Genomic DNA, 21,186 nt, shown 5'->3' on the forward strand with positions numbered 1-21,186 from the left:
GCAATAATTTCTTTGCAGATGAACTTTAAGATACTCATTCTACAGCATGAAGTGAAACAGCCTGGGATTTTGGGTGTTCATTTGAATGGTTTGATACCAATATGATTTATTTTGTGCTAGCCACAGCTCAGACAATTCTTCCGTGCATTTCATGTGTTATTTTGTCATTTTCTATCCTTGTGTTCCTGTGTTTCTTTATAATTCCCAAATTTTAGTTTCAAGTCTTACATGTGTTGTAATTTTCCCTCCTTGCATTCTTTTGCTTTTCTTGGTTAAGTCTCTAGTGTTTCTCGTTTAATCTTGGTTCTTGTTTCTAGAGGTTCCTTTGCAGTTTTCTTCCAGTCCTTTTTTTTCCCTCTGCTTTGATAGCCCTTACTCCAGAAACTATTTTAGAATTGGAAACTTTAGGGGCACTCAGCTCTTAAAGACACTGTGACCTTTAGACATCTTTAAAGGGTTCAGTTCACCCATTTGAAGCATAATATATGGCACACAGGCTTTACATTGTCAGCCTTCTTATGATTGATAGTATCCTTTATTCAAAATAATAGCTGGGGAATAAACAGATATCTACAAATACCTGTCAGATTTGAAAAACCTGTTAGGGAAATGCACTTGTTATTTTTAGGGTGATGAGATGAATTAGGGGGTGCTTCAGCACCCTTAAAAAGCATCTAAAATCACCTACAGGTACACCCCACCTGTTCCATCACTGTCTTATTGTAACACCTGTGTCTAATCACCCTGAGTCTATTTAGTCTGTGTGTTACTTTTCCTTGGTGTCAGATCATTACATGTCCTCACCGTGAACTTTTGTGCTTGTCTTTCTAGTGGATTTTCTTGCGATTTTCCTGCATCTTGGTTTTTCCTATTTGCCTGGTTTGCTTTTGGACTTTAATTTCAGTACGTTTTTTTTGTTTTAACTATTTAAATTGATTTTTGAGTTCTACATTTTAAATTTACAGACTGACATACACAGGGTGCACATTGTTGAAAAACAGAGAGTGTGTGTGTGTGTGTGTATGTGTGTGGGGCAGGGGGGTTTCTAAAAATGAATTTAAATTTGAATTTTCAAATTTGAATGTCTGATGTAGCTGATATTTCAGTAGTATTACTGCTCACTCTTGCACAGTGAGAGCAGAGCCAAGAGCAGATTTTCACACATCATCCTGTGTAAAGTCTTGTGCAGTGTCTGAAATCACCATGACCATGGCAGGAAGCTGTTTCTGGTGTGCCATCTATAATAAAAGAACAAGCAAGAAATATCTGCGTCCATCCAGTTGGCATTAATGATGTGCCATCTGCAGACAACTCTGTGGCTTTTTTATGTGAATGATGGGAGAATGGAATATATGGCAGGGTTTTATTATAATGAATAATTTCAGAAAATGCACATACATCAATCATGGGTCAAAGTATTGCTGAATTCATATGATTCAGTAAAAGCTGAAATGGTAGCCTACCAGATGAAGTCTGTTTGGGAGCTGAAAGAACTGAGTCAAACGATCTAGATCACCTAAAAAAGCTTAATCCACATCACTCCAGCTGATGGTGAATATTATTATTTCAATGTGAGCTGTATTTACTTAAGATACCGAGTGTGTGTGTGCACATGTGAAATAGGGCGTTTTTTTTTTCTGTGTTCCTATCTGAGGAAAAGATACATCTGTAAAACATAGAGGGGATTTTTAAAATGAATCTTTCTTACATTGTCACAGCTCACCCAGGTTTCAATCATCAGTGTGAGATCTCAGGCCATGTGTGACTATCAGACCATATTAGGAGCACATAAATCTCAAGTTTTGGTCTTGTGTCATTAATTGTTTTAGTTGAACAGTGAATGCTGACATCAGACCACCACTGTTAAAGAGTTGGATGCATTTAATCCGAGCAGACGCAGGGGAAAAGAGTTTTTTTTTTCAGAGGTGTGGACACTTCTGTTGTGTTGTGTGAAATGTGCTACATAAAGTTTGACTTGACTTGTTTTGTATGTTTTTAAATATACATTTTAAGCTATTTACCCCTTTTTTATGGAGGAGGACAGTGGATAGAGTTGGAAACAGGGATGAGAGAGTGGGGGAGAGACATGTGGGAAAGGGGCCACAGGCCTGACTTGAACCTGGTCCGCCTGCATACATGAGGCACAACCCATCCCCTAGGCCATCTGTTTTGTATATTAGAGTCAAATCTTTGCTTTATGATGTTCTCAATACTTTATTTTTGATTTTTTAAAGCACTTTGAGCTGCACTACAATAGTGGTGCTACATAAATAAACATACCTTGCCTTGCTTCACTTTGTTTCTCCACTGTTAAAGAATATCTAATAAAGTTAAAAACAGGCAGATTGGAAGGTCATAATCTCTGAATGTTTTCTCTCTCTGCTACAGATATCTATCCGACCCACATGTCGGATTTAGAGCAGACATTGTTTGCCTTTTTCATGTGTTTTTTTCCCCTTGGTTTAGTCTTTCAGAATGCTTAAGTGTTTATATCTGTGGTGGTATCAGGTGTTGATTTGTATATGTGACACAAGACACCTCAGAAGACTGACACCTTTAGAAATCTTTGAAATATTTCAACAAAATGCAAATCTGTGATACTGAGAACATTAGTATCATGTGAATTATCTGTTGCTAATCTTTGCCAAATAGAACAACCCTTATTCACACCAGTGATAGTGGAAAAGGCCTTGCTGTTGATGTGTTGATTCCAATATCTGCACAACTTTTCTTTGAAGAAGAAAGAAAGCAGATTTAAACACATACAGTCATGAGCGCAAGTTTTAGGCACATGGGGGTTGAGGATTTTTCAGGGCCTGATTAGCTGCAACCTTGGGCTGGACGGGGGGTTGCCAGAGTCAAGCTCAACAGCCATCAACACTAAGCAGCCAAGGTCAAGCTCGATAGCATTTCTTTTGTCTGGGACTTTTCACCCATGTTGACATGTCCAGAGACTGCCAGAGGTTTCAGGACCAGGGTTGTGTCAATCCTCCTTCCCACCCGATGGTGCCCTCAGGTTAGCTTACTTGCTAATATATGCCTAACTTCAGCCTCAATTTTCGGCCCAAACATGTCTACAAGTTCTGCACAGTACTGTATATTAATAAATTCTTCTAAGTTTACACATCCAATGGAATTTGCTTTGACTCAAACCTGTATTTTTTTTACTGCTTTTACAACTTTGGTGTGTTTTACAGACATAACTCTAATATCAATACTCACGATGATGTTGGAAGCCATTGTGTGAAGTCAGGTGAGTTTTACTTAAGAAGGCTAATGCAGGGATTTCAGAACATCTCAGTGATGAACAGTGGCCTTTGGCATCTGGAAGTTGTAGAAAACACATTTTATTGTCAGTACAAGTGCAGAAATGAAGCTTTAGAAGATAGATGAAACTTGCATTAAAAAGCCACTTTAAAACTGTTAAAGCCTTAATTTTCTGGTGGGTAAACACTGGTTATATTAGAAGAGATAGTTGTAAGTCTACAGCAATGTTCATGAAAGTTGGATTTTTCATCAAAAGAAATACATTTGAAGGCTTTTTGCACGTTCACATTATTAAGGGGAAGTATGCTGAGCCACAAACCCATGTGAGGAGGACTGGGCCACTAGTATTTGTAAGGGTTTAGGCTGACAACTTGCAAATACAGGGAGGGTGGATGTCAGAAGAAGAAATATCTGATTCACATAAAGCACGTTCTGGTGTACAGTGGGTTTGAATGTGCAGGAAATGTGGTGATTATTTTAGCAACATTCAGGCTCTCTCCACTCCTCAGGATGGTTGAACACACACATGTTGATAAGGAATTTGCATGCCGAGTTTATTTGTGCGAGCCAGTGTATGTGTGCGCCGTGATAGCATATCAAGGTCAGTGAGCCTTTTCTCAGCTGTTCACCAAAGCGTATCATTACCGAGAGGGCCGAGAGCACGTAGGGAGTCTGTGTGTTCACAGCAACAGTCACGTAGTTTGCATCAGTGGTCCAACTTTTCAAAGTGCCAGTTCAATGTGCCCTCGTTCTGCAGCATACAATGGGAGGGAGCATGCAGGGCAGGCTGTTGAGTCTTCTGTGTGTGCCAACAGAGACTACATTTTCATATGAGGACACAATGTGTGAGAGGAGCAAAGCTACAAGCCACGATGCAAAGCAGATGCAGTAATTTGAGCTTTAAATATATAAAGTGACTTCCCCATTGTGTAAAACTGCACTATTTTTTTTAGAAAAAAAAGTAAAGTCTCATTACTTTTAACAACTTTAATTAATTTTGTATTGTCATAAAGTAGCACAGGGTTACATCTTGTAACACTTGCCTGCATTAAAGGCCTTTATTCAAAACGTGGAATAAGGCCACTATAAAACAGGTTTTTCTTGATTTTTGTAAGTTAGGCAGTCTTGGGTCAGATCTTAAAAAGCATGGGTTTGCAACAACCTGTGATATAAGTAGGCTTTAATTTTGTCTTTTAAGCATGTAGAAATTGTAGTAGGCTATATATGCTATTTTCTAATGATGCAAAACTAAAAACAAGATTAAGCACTTTAGGAGAGAAGATTAATAAATTCAGAGTAAGCTTTTCTCTCTAATTGTAATCTTTCTGCATCTATTCGATCAGATCTGCTGGTTTTAGGGCTGAATCCAAGCTGTGTCCACTGAATTTATTGAGTATTATGTCTGTTAGTGTTTTCAAAAGCGCGTTGTCAGTTTCCTTATCTTCTCTGTTGCGCAAAGTGAACACTTCGTGAGAATTTAACCCAGTGTAGCCTACAACTGGCTTTCCTCCCTGAATACTTCCACGATTATTTTGCAAATATAAATAAAGTAAACACAAACATACCATAATCGGGGAGCGCAGTCAACTCACAAATCCTGAAAAATGTCTCATGCTGATCGAAAGTATCGTTCCATCACAGTAGGACTGAGCCTAGAGGAGGTGCTTCTTATCGGCAGAGGAACGGTATGCTCACCCGGCAGTCGGGGGGGAGCTTCACAGCTTGCTTTGACAGACCTTAATTGCAGGGGGGGAAAGTTTAAGAAACACACACAAACTTTGGCTTAAAACAACCGTTTGAGTAAGAGAAAAGTTGGTCAAACAGACAAGGAAGAAGTGAACGACGGAAACTCCGACCAAGACTCAGATTTTGACTCAGCGGAGGCTGGCTCTCCACATTTCCAAATGCGCACCAGTGCGTAAAGACGTCCGCACGAGGGCGCGGATAGACTTTGTTGACATGAACAACATTTTGTGAATTATTTGGTGAATCATAGGGGTGACTCTGAATGTATGTACAATAGTCAAATGATCCAACTAGGATGGTTTAGCAATTTTAAGCAAAAGTTTGAGCCAAATATTGATACGTAGACACCTTGGGTTGATTTATTAAACATGTAGTTCATGCAGCTAGACATACAACTGTTCCACATAAGCATACATACAGACAAAAAGAATCCTTTGTTAGAACTTTACCCATCAAAGCCTGAAATCTCTCAGAAAACGATGTTTATTAAACCTTCTTTTGAAATAAAAAAGAAAAGAAAAATTGCCATAAAACCCTCACATAAATATATTTGTATCACATTTGATGCACAAGGTATTTCTGGCAATTTATATCATTTATCAGATTGTATACAAAGAGGTTTTAAGGAAAATTATTTATCATGTTGTTTCGACAGAGGTCTCATAAAACTGTGTATAAAACATCTGTAAATATCAAAGAGATAATACCAACAAGGAAACGCGGTTTTATAATTCAAAGCACACGTCATCTTGATTTGTGTTTAATTCTTGATACGTGGTAGCCCTTGGGGGAAACCCTCTGGTGTAATGATATCTATTATTATTTATTATTATGATTATTTGGTGTTAGCTTGTATCATAGTAATTCTTGTGGAAATAAAAGTAAATTTTAGACAATTTCAGATCGTAAAAATGCACTTAAATCTCGTTAAATGGCTTTTTATAGCATGGTTGAGGGTCTCAAAGATAACATGATTTCAACCTGCATGCTTCATAAATTGCCAATTGCAACAGATAAACACAGATTTTCAGTGAAACAAATTTACACTTTAGTTATCAGGAAAAGCGCCCAAATAAAAAAAAAACAGACAACCTGTTGGATGTCAAAACCAACGACGACACATGGTGCTATCATCGAAATACGATGGTAATTGTGAAAGTCGAGATATTCCTCATGATCAGTCATTACTAATCGATTAGCTGGATGCGCGCGATGCAAGTCTCTTGAATGAGACCAGATGACGTCAGCACCCTGCATATAAAAGGTGCTCCGCAGCGCAGGTTTCAGTATTCAAACTTTTCAGCCTCAGAGCGACAACACAGCGGAGGAGAGGAGAGAGAAGAGATAACAAGAAGCATATCTGACGACGTATTTGGAGCATGAACAGACTCATATCAGCAGCTTTCCTTTTGGCACTGGGGTTTCTTGTCTGCGAAGGTGGTGAGTACATGAAATTACTTTAGCGGCTAGCTTAAAAAGAGACTTTGGAGTAGAAAGTTCTGCTGTAGGGGCTTTATTTTCAGCTTTATATCTGAATTACACAGTTATTTTCACCCATTCATAGCAATTAAACCTGGACTCCTTTGCTTTGAGTAAGATAACCTTATGTAGGAAATGTTACAATTGTATTTTTATCCTTCACAGGTAACCCATGTTGCTCAGAACCGTGCCAGAACAGGGGCGTTTGCACAGCTCTTGGATCAGACAACTACGAATGTGATTGCACACGCACAGGCTTTTATGGACAAAACTGTACAACACGTAAGTCTCAGCAAACATGAGCTGAATTCAGATTTTGCTTATTTTTATTTGTGGATAATTTGTAAAATCCTTAATTGTCCAATTTTTTGGTCCTTTTACAGCTGAATTCCTCAACTGGCTTAAAATCTCCCTGAAGCCAACGCCAAACACCATCCACTACCTTCTCACCCACTTTAAAGGTTTCTGGAACATCATCAACAACATCTCATTTCTCCGGGATGCCATCATGAGATATGTGCTGACATGTGAGTGTGCTCTACCTGAAGGCAAAATGAGAAGATTAATGGAAAATTATGCATCATATAATTTGTACAACAGCTTGTAAGGAAGCTTTTGTGGCTTTCACACTAATGATCATCTTTTTTTCCATCTCCAGCCCGATCCCACCTGATTGATAGTCCTCCGACTTTCAATGCGGATTATGGTTACAAAAGCTGGGAGGCCTATTCCAACCTTTCCTACTACACACGCACCCTCCCCCCTGTACCTGAGGATTGCCCAACCCCTATGGGAGCAGTAGGTGAGTGCACTCTCTCTACATTTGGAGAACCAGTTTTCTCAGATTCTTGAATACTGAGCAAGAGTGGCTTAGCCCCATTACATCACAGGAAGCTCACATATTGAAATCAACCCCCTTTAAAGTTGCCAAGGTGTTAGGAACAATGAAACCTGTCCTGGCAAGTCAGAACTTGCAAATGTAAAGTCACTATTTTCAGATTTTACACTGAGTTTGTCTCAGGAATTTAAAATGCTCATACACCTCAATTAAAGCCTTTACTAAATTAAAAAAAAAATCAAGGATCTAATGTGTTATATGCAAAATAATTAAACAGTTAAGTTTCTATTTTTCAATCTTGTATGTTCACTAAAATGTTTCCAATGTTTCCTCAGGTAAAAAGGAGCTTCCTGATGCTAAGCTTCTCGCTGAGAAACTTCTTATGAGGAGACAGTTTATCCCAGACCCACAGGGAACCAGCCTGATGTTTGCATTCTTCGCACAGCATTTCACACATCAGTTCTTCAAATCTGATATGAAGAAAGGACCTGCTTTTACTGTTGCTAAAGGTCATGGGGTAAGTCTAAAGAGCTGCAAGCCACATTAGATTTTAACCAGGAAATTAACAAAGAATAATCAGCATGTATTAATGGTGTTTCTGCTTTCAGGTGGACCTCAGTCACATTTACGGAGACAACCTGGAGAGGCAGCACAAACTGAGGCTCTTCAAGGATGGCAAACTTAAATTCCAGGTATGAGAAGAGACAGCTGCTCCTTAGTTTAAACAGCTGAATACATCAGACCACACTAGTGTCTAACAGTCTCTCTCTGTTGTGTAACTGCAGATCCTGGATGGGGAAGTGTACCCCCCGACAGTAAAGGAAGTGGGCGCGGAAATGCACTACCCTCCCCATGTCCCTGACTCTCACCGCTTCGCTGTGGGCCACGAGGCGTTCGGCCTGGTCCCCGGTCTGATGATGTACGCCACCATCTGGCTGCGGGAACACAACAGAGTGTGCGATGTGTTGAAGGAGGTGCACCCCGACTGGGACGATGAGAGGCTGTTTCAGACGTCACGGCTCATCCTGATTGGTGAGGGATTATAATGACCTTAAAACACATTTGTAGCAATAAATCATGAAATTAACAAAAAGGGATGTGGTTGACTCAGTATTGATGTATGGGAGACTAGCAAGAGGAAGTTGAGCTTTTTTGTGACCTACTTGAGACCTTGTGCACACAATTCATTGTGAGGTCGTTGATTAACTAGATGACATAAAAAGGAGGAAATGTTACATTTATTTTAGGACTCCCTGAAATGATTAAAAACTAAAACAATCAAATGATTACATAGAAATGTAGAACTCATATAATAAGTCCACTTAAACTTCCTGGGCTTTTGCCTTCATTTCCTCATTGACAGAAAAACACATGAATAGATATAAAATGTATATTAACAAGATTTGTACTTTTAACATCATTTGGGGGAAGTAATTAAGTGAAGTAATGAAAAGTACAAGTTTAGAAATAACTGGGAAACTTTAGACATTCATAATAGCAGCATTAAGTAAGATATCTGATCATTCGTCCTGCAGGAGAGACCATTAAGATCGTAATTGAGGACTATGTGCAGCACCTGAGCGGTTATCACTTCAAGCTCAAGTTCGACCCCGAGCTCCTGTTCAGTCAGCGTTTCCAGTACCAGAACCGCATTGCATCCGAGTTCAACACCCTGTACCACTGGCACCCACTGATGCCTGACTCCTTCCACATCGAGGAACAAGAATACAGCTATAAACAGTTCGTCTTCAACACGTCTGTTGTGACCAAGCATGGCATCAACAACCTTGTGGAGTCGTTCACCAAGCAGGTCGCAGGACGGGTAAGGACTGTTTGTGTCCTGTAGTAGCAGCAGTAAGTTAAAATTATTTAGCCACTGAATGATTTACTGACTTTTTGTTCTGTTTTTAGGTTGCAGGTGGCCGAAATGTCCCAGGACCTATCATGTATGTTGCCATTAAGTCTATTGAAAACAGCAGACAGATGCGCTACCAGTCTCTGAACGCCTACAGGAAGCGATTCTCCATGAAGCCATACACTTCTTTTGAAGACATGACAGGTGAGAAGATGTCACGTGCACATATTTAGTGGCAGTTGGTATGACGTCAGAAGAGGGAAATATGCTATGATCATAGAAAAGGGAAACGTTGCCCCAGGTCAAATCACTACCATGTCATTAGCAGCATTGTTATGGGCTTACGGTAGTGATTCAGTTCACGTTTTAATACCACACCCACGCACCACAGACTAAAGCACATGTCATAGATTACACTGATTGAAAGGAAAAAAAAAAAGGTTGAGTTCCAGTCCTGAGCAACTTTGGAGGCTAGGTATTTATTTCCATGACTCTTGAGAACCAGATGTCCTTTTCATCTTGAGATAGTGTAAGCAGACTGTCATCACAGAAATCCCAAATATAAACAGACGAGAGAGGCCTCCAGCTCCACAGGATTTAAAATTTACACGAAAGAGAGGTAAATGATTAGAAACTGCTGGAGAGGAGACTTGTTATCTTTGTGACAGAGAAATAGGAGAAGAAAGATATACAGACAATTTACTGGATTATAATCAATCAAAACAGATCTCATATTTAGACAAGTTTGCTGCTGCTGAGTAAGAAAGAGAAGGAACTAAAACCAAGTTCTGCTTTTTGATACACAGGAGAGAAAGAAATGTCTGCCATACTTGAGGAGATGTACGGACACATCGATGCTGTGGAGCTCTACCCAGGTCTGCTGGTGGAAAAACCCAGGCCTAATGCCATCTTTGGAGAAACCATGGTTGAGATGGGCGCCCCTTTCTCCCTCAAGGGCTTATTGGGAAACCCCATCTGCTCCCCAGAGTACTGGAAGCCCAGCACATTCGGAGGCACTGTGGGCTTTGATATCGTCAACACTGCCTCGCTACAGAAGTTAGTCTGCAATAATGTAAGGGGCCCTTGTCCTGTGGCATCCTTTCATGTGCCTGACGTCAAAGACATGGGGTCCATGATCATCAACTCAAGTACAGCCCACTCAGGCAGTGGAGACATTAACCCCGCTGTCATTTTGAAAGAAAGGACTACTGAGCTCTAATTTTTTAAAACTATATGATGATATTTTCTATGTATTTATTTATTTATTTATTGTTATATTTATTTTCTATATTTATGATATAACAGAGAGAAAGTGCGACAAAATATCTTTATAAGTAAATTTTGTACATTTTTAAATTGTTTTTAAGAACAAAAGTCTTTATTTATTGAAAAATGAATGATTATTAAGTTATTTTTGTAGTAATGACCTCAGTCACTGAAACTTGATACTTGAAAGTTTGTTTACAGTTTCATCTACATAGTAGCACACACTTCTTATGTCAATTCATGTTTATTTTACTACAAACAGTGATAAAGTAGCACAATAACCAGGTATAGAGAGTTCACAGGGAATTCAAAGACTGATCTAATTTAACATACAGTACATTCCTGTTTCAGCATTGTTTTGTTGTATTTTTCCATCTTTAGTCTGTGTATTGGATTGGGTAATTTAAAAAGAAATGAATAACTGAGTCTAAGCTGCACTGTTGTTGAAAACTTGTAATTTAGAAATGTATGATTCATTGACTTGGACTTAAAATAGCTATGCAGTTCTGTTCTCAATGCCTACTGACTTGCAGTTTCAATACAAATAAATGCTTCCAAGAAATGGAGCATATCAAAGAAATCCACTGGTTCTGGTTTCATTTTCCTTTTCTTATTTTATCAAGCTCTGATATAAATACTGAAATAAGCTTTTCCTTCTAAGGTTATCCAAGTGCCTGCTTGTAAAGAGCAGTTAAAAACCTTTTAATAGTCAAATTAATACAATTTCTATTCATAAACATTCAGATAACATTATGTGTTTACAGTTTTATTGCTTTGTATAATTACTTAGATATTGAAGTTGAACTGTGCCATCCACCTTGTTCTAACTATTCACTGGTCAATGCATATAAAGAGGTAGGCTATGCTATTAAAACAGGACTAGTGCTTTAATACAATTTTATTATATTCCTCCTTAAATATACTCCACTTTTACATCAACACATTGTTGCATGTGGGTCTTCATTGCAGTAGATCTTTAGACAGTTGTCTCAGAACCTCTTTTGTTCTTTTCTTAACGTCTGACATGGACTCAGAACGTGTACCTTTGAGCACAGGTTAATCTTTGGTCAAAGGAAAAAGTAACAGTGCTAGATCAGTTGTATACGGAGGGTGATCAACCACTGTGAGTGGTTTTTGGGCTAGAAACTGCTTTACCGAGAGCAGAGTGTGAGCTGTTGTTTTGATGAAGAATTAAACCGTTTTTTTTCACAATTGTGGTCTTGTTCTTTAGACTTTATCCTCACATTTTTTCTAGAACTCATTTGTAAGTGTCGATTCCCTGTTGAACCTTCTGAAACCTACTAGTCCAAAATGATACCCTTAATATCCAAGAAAACAATCTACATGGCCTTGATTTGGACTTGATTTGTTGTGCTTTCTTCATCCTTGGTTACAGTGGTGTTTTACAAAGTACTGACAGCTGTTTTGTCTCAGGATCGTACTGGAAGATCCAAAGTTTATCACATGTAATCACTGCTCTTGAGTTTCCATCAATTTGTTCCAAATTGGCTCCACAAATTTGCTTGAATTTTCCTCTGATCAGAGGAAAACAATACAAAATCAAAAATAGGTTCATACCTTGGTCACCTGCTAGCGGGATGCTAAGTTGAGAAGCGAGGAAGACGGCGATTTCCCCGTGCTCTGTTACCTGTCAGCTGTAACACCAGCCTCTGTATATATCCGGTTTAAGACCGGAGGCGGACAAACACGCCTTCAAAATAAAAGCCCTTGACAAAACAAACCTTAGAATAAAACAAATTACTTTCCTACATTAAAGTCCTTAAAAAATGGGTTATTTACAAATGATACCACCATAATATAGGAAAGCCTCAATAACCTTTTTTCTTACATGTGCAGAGTCTGGATCTGTTGAAGTCAGCAATGCTGTTTGGGCTGTGAGCGTCTTGTTTAATAGATATAAGGACTGACTCCATGTGGGTATCGTGAGCAGTGAGGGCTAGCACAGAAGAGCTGGCTCCAGCCTTTCTGAGGCGCCACTGGACCAAAAGGATGAAACACCAGGAAAGGGACGTTCTCATTTGATGACCCATGGTAGCATAATTACTGTATCCTAAGGGCCAAACTGAACCAGATTTATCAAGCTGAGGGCCTAAACATCCACAAGTTTTCTTCGTCCCACTCTGCACAAATATATTGTAGACATTAGTGTTTCTTTGATTATAGATATTTTACAATCACACAGAGTAGTAAAGGAAATATAGTAATTCAAAATTCTCCAATCCTGCACTTAGGTCATACAAGAAAAACGAAAATGAACAGGCAAGGTTTTGTTGTACTGGAAGCCAACAGAAATGGCTGTTGCTAGTGTATCCTTTAACTTGGATGTAGCTATAATTTAAAGACAGTATTACCAGAACTTTATTAGAGAGCAAGAAGTGAAAAGCTGGAAGCTTTTTATGGTGGAGGAGATGGTTTCACTCTTTTCTCGACCTGCCTTGGCAGGAATTTGCTAAAGTTACAGGTTTAGTTGAACTGTAAGCTGATAAAAACATTGACTGCCCATTGTAGCGATTAGCTTTAATGTAACTATAGTACAGTGGCAGTTTTATCAGAACTGGGCCAAAATGCTTTATCAAAACAACAGCAAAGAGTCACACCGAAAGCTTCCCTTGGCAAAGAAGATGTTTTTTCACTTCTCCCCACCGGCCTGAAAATTAATTTTATCCGCCAACAAGCCCTACTGTTCATAAACTTCGGCATCACCTTCCAGTTGGGTTCCTGTTACTATTGGAGCAGTACATAGCCTTCTACCTCATGTTTTCTTGTCACTCTGATTGGCCTGTAATGAATGTGACACACAGAACTTTCCTGCAATCACCTTCCAAGATTTTTTTTTTAAAGTTCTGCCCTTTCCAAACACTTTGTATGGGAGGTTTCCCAGATGAATGTGAAACATATCCATGCAACAGATTTATGAAACAGCCCATTTGGCATGCCAGGTTAACACAGTTACAGTTGATTCATGTAACCTATTCTTAAAAGGGCTTAAATTTGCAAGCAAACAACGGAAGATGGACATTAGATAACAGTGATGTAGGAATTAAAGCAAAGCTAAACATCAACCCTGGTCTGACTGATCAGGAAGGAAATGAAAGGTTGTTTTAATGTTAGGAACCACCTTTCACACACCCACAAGACCGCTTTGTGCTGAAAGGTTTTCCCTTTTCAGCGCCTCTAATAAAACATGTTGATTCTTGCTCGGCTTCAGGAGGTCCACGTTCCTTAAGGCAACGTGGCATGATCACCTGCTTGGTGTGATTAACCAAAAGAGAATGAACAAATTGTACATTTCTAAACGAGGTCTTCCTCTTTGCTGTTAATTGGATGACAACTTTTCTCAGATCACATTCTTGAAGCAATTTAGGCGAGCCCTTGTGTAATACAAGCACAGTGTACTCCTGGTAACAGTTTCTGTGTACTGCTTCTGTTTTGATATTACTTTGTGATGCTTCTGGATTACTAACACGTCATTTATCAAAGCAGAAATGAGAGAAACACCATGTGGATGGCTGTGGTAGTCTGTAAGTTGTCTAAGTTTTCCAGTCACTGATGTATGTTGTGCTGGGAACAGATGTATTGGGATATAAAAATATTTTTTCTAATTTTTATGAGCTGTAAAGAATAGCACCACGTCCAAAAGCATACGGGAAACCCTGCCTCGACCATGTCTGTCACCACAGCAGAGAAGTTATTTTTTGAGAGTACCCAATCCAAAACAAACATGGTGGAAGGAATGTTGACGTGACTGGCAGCACAGAGGGGTGAGTCAGGCCTCAGGGCATCATCCCTTCTAATCACAGACAATGACAGGCTAAATTTTCCCATCCATTCACACATTTCAAACAACTGATACAGAGAGCACATTTTGAATCTCCTCTCACACTGGGCGACTGGAGATGTGAACACAAAAACACAATCACAAGCGAGGAAATTACATTAATTAAGTCATGTGCATCAGTTGTCATCTCTACTGAACCCAATGGACATTTCCTCGTCCATCTCATAATCTTTGTCCTTTACTTCAAAGGACCAGGCGTAGGATTCCCCTGTCAGGGCAACTTGGCCCATCGCAGCATGAAAATGACCTAATTGTGTGTGCAAATTTGATGTTTTCCCCACTCTCATTTGCCAGAGGGTGAGTATCATTATTCCATTGTGCTTCGATGTGTGGCGCTCTCAGGTCCCAGTCTATGAGATCGAGCAGGGGAGCACATCTTGCTTTGTCTGGGTGTAATGAGCATTAGCAGGCAGTGGGCTCTGGTGTGGGAGACGTTCAGTGGACTTCAGAATGTGTTTTCTCTCTGACCGCTTCTGGACCTCTCTGGATCCAGACCCAGTGTGGAGGCCTTGATCCAAGCCTGGAGTTACGTGCTGCATGGCAGGTGGCAGCAACAGGGCTCAACTGGGAACTGGTGCTGGGAACCTCCGCACGAGAAGCACTGGCACTGACTCCTTGGACGTCACTTGCTTACACTCGTTTTCCACAAAGTACCAACTCTGCTTAAGTTAAGTAACATCCCTTCCTGAAACTATTACAGTACTTACTCCACTTCATTTTCTGAAACAGGGACCTCTTGATCTACAGGGGTAGGATTTTTACTGAACTTCAAAGGGGAACTGAGTAAAAGTGTGTTAGCCATGTTCATGTCTTACCACAATCACCTGACATCCCCTGAACATAAGCTCAGTGATTTCTTTCTCAGTAAAAGGTATATGCTGTAAATGCATACTACTCTGATAACTGATTTTTTTTGCATATTTATAACACTTAAATGTTTCGGATCATCAAATCAATTTTTAAATTTCACAAAGACAACCCAAGTAAATAGAAAATGCAGTGTTTGAATGATTATTTAATTTTTTAAGGAGGAAAAAAAATCCAAACCTATCCTGTGTGAAAAAGTAATTGGCAGCAATAACTGAAATCAAGCATTTGTGATAACTGGTGATAAGTCTTTCACATCACTGTGGGGGAATTTTAGCCCACTGTTCTTCGTAGAATTGTTTTAACTCAGCCATATTGGGGGGATTTGAGCATGAACTGTACGTTTAAGGTCACACCATGATATCTCAATTGGATTTCAGTCCGGACTTTGACTTGGCAACTCTGAAACCTTAATTTTGTTTATTTTGAGCCATTCAAAGGTGGACTTACTAGTATATTTTGAGTCATTGTCCTGCTGCATAACACAAGAGGGCTTGAGCTTGATGGCATGAACTGATGGCCGGATGTTGGCCTTCAGGATTTTCTGGTAGACAGCAGAATTTCTTGTTCCACCAACCATAGCAAGTGGTCCAGGTCCTGAAGCAGCAAAGCAGCCCCAGACCATCACACTGCCACCACCATGTTTGACTCTTGGCATAATGTTCTTTTTATCAAATGCTGTTATTTTATGCCAGCCGTCTTCCAAAAAGTTCAACTTTTGTCTCGTCAGTGCACAGCATATTTCTCCAAAAGTCTTGAGGATCATCAAGATGATTTTTGGCAAATTTGAGACAAGCCGTTGTGTTCTTTTTTGTCAGCAGTGGTTTTGGACTGGGAACTCTCCCATGGATGCCATGTTTGCCCAGTGTCTTTCTTATGGTTGTGTCATGAACTCTGACCTTAACTGAAGCCAGTAAGGCCTACAGGTCTTCAGATGTCGTTCTGGGTTCTTTTGTGACCTCCTGGATGAGTCGTCGTTGCACTCTTGGACTTACTTTGGTTGGCTGACCACTCCTGAGAAGGTTCACCACTGTTCCCAGTTTTCTCTATTTGTGGATAATGGCTCTGACTGTGGTTCGCTGGACTACCAAAGCCTTGGAAATGGCTTTGTAACCTTTTCCAGGCTGATAGATTTCAATCACTTTGTTTCTCATTTATTCTTAACTTCTTCTTTCTTTTTGAGATCTTGTAGCCTACTTCCCTTCCTTTGTCTGACAGCTTCTATTTAAGTGATTTCTTGATTCAACAAATCTGGTGGTAATCTGGCCTGGGTGTGGCAGGTGAAACTGAACTCAGCTTTCCAGAAACTGTGCTTAATCACAGTTAACTCATGATTTAACAAAGGGGGGGGGGGCAATTACTTTTTCACATAGGGCCAGTTGGTTTGGATTTTTTTTCCCCTTGAAAATCAAATAATCATTCAAACAATGCATATTCTATTTACTTGGGTTGTCTTTGTAAAATATAAAAATTGGTTTAGAAATCAGAAAGGGGCAAATTTTCAGGACACTGTATATTGTTACAACATACGACCACAAATGTGTGTTTCTGTACAATAATAAGCTCACCTGCACATTACATGACAAGCTGTTGTCAATGGTATGTCCATGGATAATTGGACCCATATTTCAGGATAGCCAACACAGCACACCACACATTAAAAGATTCATTCACCAACAACTAGGGTGTCCACTCTCAAAACTCCTAATCTTGTGACTTTAGGATAAACAAGTTAAATGTGGCTAGCTGTTAGCTACCTGCTACATTCATTGGGTAGCACTTTCAGTCCAGATCCTCCTTTTTTCTGATAGGACAGCTGAAAAGAGACAGGAAACATGGAGAAAGAGAGTGGAGGGACACATGTACCAAACAGTGCTGGGATTGTAAACCAATCCCATAATGCATGTACCAAGGAGCCCAGCTTCTATGCATGGGTGCTTGCTCCACCAACTCAGCCAAACCAGCGCTAATTATATAATTTACTGAAAAATGTTCATTTTTGGTCTTAAAAAACGTGTCAAACCTTTAGTGACTTTAGTGAGTATTCTATATTCTACGTTGTATGTGTTTTCTGTGTTGCACACTTTTTCATTCTAGTCAGTCTGTAAGGTTTTTGCTCAAGCTTTGTACGTTAATAGTTGGATTGGTGTTTTGAAAAAAAGGGCTGATCTGTTGCAAATGTTGGGGCCTTTTTTGATCCCAGTCTGTTACTGGGCCCAGGGTATACACATCCAAATACAGTGATCCTGTGATTATTGATATATTGCAAGATATTCACATAAAAGTACACTGCACTTTGGTATCGGGTTCCCCTCTTATCATTCATTATCTGCTGACTTACTTAAATCAATGTAGCACAATCTCACTTTTTCTTCGTAACTTACAGTCCCGTTTAGCTCAATTGCAAGAACCACCATGAGGAAGCATGAGGTGCTGACATGGTGTTAAAAGCACCCATATCAGTAATTAGCACAAGTGATATGATAAATGTACCACACAAGTCTGGACGAAGACACATTGCTACATCGATACTTTGTCCCACCCCTAGGTAGACACGTACCGCAAGTCTTATTCACCAATAACACTGTTATGCCTTTAATAAGGGCAGAAATTACCTATGAACAAGGAAGTTCTTTTTAAAATCTGTCATTTCTCAATGTTAAATAAGGAAGTACAGAAATTGATCCACATGGCACCTGCACAAATATCCATGAATTTATAGCAAAACCTGAAGATAACTGAAGACAACTGTTGTCTTCAATCTTGCCACAGATTGACCTTTCAGCAAGGAGGAATGCCTGGCACATGACTGTTTTCCTTTTCCTTTTCAACCCGTATGTTTAGTCTGACGTGTACATTACAGGAATGTCCTTTCAGCAGTCGCTACCTACAGTATCTCTCACAGAGCCTTTTAAGGTTGCTCAGGGGGGTAAGAGAGTTTCAACTACGACACTTTGTCACGCGATGGCAGAATAACAAAATAAACACACAGAACAGCTGTTAATCTGACAGAGATCACATGCAGTCACATCATATCATGGCCACATACTTACTCACAGCAAAAGCTTACTCACCTGTCAGACCTGTACACCTCACCGGTATACATCATACAATACCATATGAGGGTCTTTAGAAGCAAACTAAGCAGATGTTTTCATACACCAAAGACGTTTGTTTTTTTTCCCCAACTTCTCTACAATTAATAAAAAATATGTTGTAGCTTTTTTTTTTTGTAGCTTTTTTTAACTGCGTAGCTTTTTTCAAATCAGTTGTTTTATTTTAAATAAAATTTGCTTGTATGCAGGTTTGTCATTCCACACATTAAAAAAGGTTTCCCCTTTTTAATTGTCTTATTGCTCTTCAATTTATACTTTATTCATTTATATTTGTGGTTGAAGAGGTTCGGTTTATTTGGGAGGGGAACTGAGTATGTGAGTAGGAGAATGATGATTCTGAGTGTACTGTTTTGTTTGTCTGTTTTTGTTGTTTACTGACTATTGTACACAACTAAAATATATAAAGAGAAAAAAAAAAAATTTAATGTTTAAAAAAACAGAGGAAAATGGCAACAGATAAAAATATTCAGCACCATATCCTTTATTTATAAAGCCCTTTACAAAATGAAAGTAACAAAGTTCTATACAAGGACTACTAAAAAAAATAAGAACATGACACCGGCATGATACAACATGAGAAAAGGGACAATCAAGGAAGAAAATTAAGACATCATTAATTTTTTTAAAAATTCAAAAAGACATTCCTTTAAAAAATATTCATTAATCATTAGTCTGTGTTAAGAAGATTGTGATAAATATGTTTTTTTAATCACTTGACTGCACTATTTCCTCTAAAATCATCTAGAGATCTGTACTGATGGCCCTCTAAGTCTAGAAACATGTTTATGTGTGAGACAAGTCATCACACCCCTTGGGAATTTGACCACAACCCTGCATGAGTGAGAGTGACGTTATCTGGTCCCATGAGGATTAGACAGGAAACTTGTGTGCATGCATGACAAATTACCTGGACCCATGGCAGGTGTGTTTAAGGTGAACCACGTTCCCTCAAACAGAAGTCCATCACATCACCCAGTGAGTAATCATGGCTGAAAAGTTATATCAGAAATGCAACTCTATCGCTGTCTTTTATTGTAATGAAACTACTTTGTGTATAAAGCAAGGCAGAAGGACAGGCATGCATTGTCTGAATTTTTGCATTCACTCTTGTGTGTTCGGCCTGATACATGCAAAAACACATGCAGAAACACACACACTAACATGCTTTCATGCAACTGGTAATTGAATTTAAAATGAATTTTAACAAAACAAAATATTCCAAAGAGATGGATGCAGGCTGTCAACTGCCATCAGATATCTATGAATCTATGTATGTATCTATCTCTCTAGACCAGTGGTTTTCAACTGGCAGGTCAGGACCCAAAAGTGGGTCGAAAAGCCCTCATTTCTAATATTGAGAAAACTTTACTGAAGCTGGAGTTTGATCTATTTAAGTCTGGAGTTTGATCCATTTAAGAACAGAAACTAAAATCTGTTGAGTAAATACCAACACACATGCCAGCATGAGTACATGGATTTTAAAAGGAATAACAGCTCACACTCTAATTCATTTAGTTTGTATGTAATTGCAACTGCATTCATTTATGCCTGTGTGCTGTCTCAAAATGAAGACAGACATGCCCATAGTTTCTCATTGTTATGAAAATCATGAGAAACAGCATTTTGTCCCCATAAACCTGAGGGTCCCCATAACACAACAGAGAACCTTTAAAAGTGACCACATTGTCAGCTGTACAAGATTCTCTCTCACACACACTAACACGTGTAGTAACCTTGCAAAGCAGATGGATATGCCCGTTTCCGTGTTTCTTACTGGTGAATCCATCTTGCAAAGCTCCTGTCTGCGCGGTGGAGTCGTGACGTAATCAAGCAGAAATAAGAGACCAGAAGACATTAGTGTGGATGCTGCTAAAGTGCCAGTTTTATCAGAACTTGACGACATTTCTTCATTAAAAGAAGATCAAAGAACAGCATTGAGTTGTTTTCTTTCAAAAACAACAAAAGTTGTGTACTGACATGTCTACAGTTGCCATGGTTCACGTTATGCTGTTCTCTATGGAGTTTACTCGTCGGTAGGGGCGCAGCTCAGTAGCGGCTACGTTACATTTTGTTGCTCTGATTAGCCCTCAAAGATGTGACAGACAAAACGTTCACCCAAACAACCTCCGGCTCTGCTCTTTCCCAAACGCCTTCTATGAGTGGTTCATGTATCGTAATGTTACATAATTATACGTTATTATTTCATAGCGTGGTGAATGTGCAGGTCACAACTTGTCCATGAGAGCGTTTTGGAGTTGTTGGATTGTGTATTTGATGAGTTTGATGAGGAAAAGCAAAAATTCTGTCTGCTAAAATAGCGTTCGTCGTGCAGCTGGTTTAACGGTCCCCCCAGATCTAGAAACAGCTTGCACTGACAAATAAAGGAAACAGACCTATTACGAAGACTACAGGAATTATGGCAATGGGCGAATTTGCCAAAATGTTGAAGTATCCCTTTAAGCTCTCAGTGGAGAAATTTATTTATTTAGATTTTCTCTGATAGCAAGCAGATTTTGTTTCTCTTCTCAACATCATGTCCTATTAATCTCCTTTCTTTGAGAAAAAAAAATCTGGTTTTCCCATTATTTCCTTAAAATATCTGGAAAATACAAATCTCCAAGATGGATGTTCAGATGGAGATGAGATTGCAGCGTGTTTCCCATCAGACATGGACTTACAGACTTAAGCGTGTTCCCACTAAGTATGTAAGTACTTAGTGTTGTCCTATTGGGAAATTTGTGTAACTGAGAGGTCTTGTGTGGACTTCTCAAGAGCAAGTTACTCCCTTTCTGTGAGTCCACGTGTGCAGACTTCCCTGTGGGACTTGTCCAGGATTTACTGAGAATTTGTTGATGTGAGGGACGTGAACGTCCAGCTCCTTGCTAAAATCAAA

The 21,186-nt window shown here is 39.3% G+C and overlaps 2 protein-coding genes across 3 annotated transcripts in view; one reads left to right on the top strand and one right to left on the bottom strand.

The window, feature by feature from the left end:
- pla2g4ab (phospholipase A2, group IVAb (cytosolic, calcium-dependent)) overlaps positions 1-5,150 on the bottom strand; it is a 37,452-nt gene extending 32,302 nt beyond the window's left edge. The window contains exons 1-3 of one of the 2 annotated variants that reach the window (XM_041790877.1): positions 4,833-5,150; positions 3,913-4,066; positions 3,223-3,324 (exon numbers count right to left, since the gene is read on the bottom strand). In XM_041790877.1, coding sequence (XP_041646811.1) covers positions 3,223-3,240 — 18 coding nt within the window. In that variant the 5' untranslated portion in view covers positions 3,241-3,324; positions 3,913-4,066; positions 4,833-5,150. The remainder of the gene's footprint in view (positions 1-3,222; positions 3,325-3,912; positions 4,067-4,832) is intronic. The other variant, XM_041790876.1, reaches the window with a different exon arrangement.
- Positions 5,151-6,315: 1,165 nt separating this feature from the next.
- Positions 6,316-21,186, top strand: part of ptgs2b (prostaglandin-endoperoxide synthase 2b) — a 40,615-nt gene continuing 25,744 nt past the window's right edge. Inside the window, 10 exon segments of the mRNA XM_041790875.1 lie at positions 6,316-6,453; positions 6,658-6,774; positions 6,876-7,019; positions 7,151-7,294; positions 7,666-7,847; positions 7,939-8,022; positions 8,116-8,362; positions 8,866-9,152; positions 9,242-9,389; positions 9,992-10,299. Coding sequence (XP_041646809.1) covers positions 6,393-6,453; positions 6,658-6,774; positions 6,876-7,019; positions 7,151-7,294; positions 7,666-7,847; positions 7,939-8,022; positions 8,116-8,362; positions 8,866-9,152; positions 9,242-9,389; positions 9,992-10,299 — 1,722 coding nt within the window. The 5' untranslated portion in view covers positions 6,316-6,392.

Source organism: Cheilinus undulatus, linkage group 7, assembly GCF_018320785.1.
Source record: "Cheilinus undulatus linkage group 7, ASM1832078v1, whole genome shotgun sequence".
Classification (NCBI taxonomy): domain Eukaryota; kingdom Metazoa; phylum Chordata; class Actinopteri; order Labriformes; family Labridae; genus Cheilinus; species Cheilinus undulatus.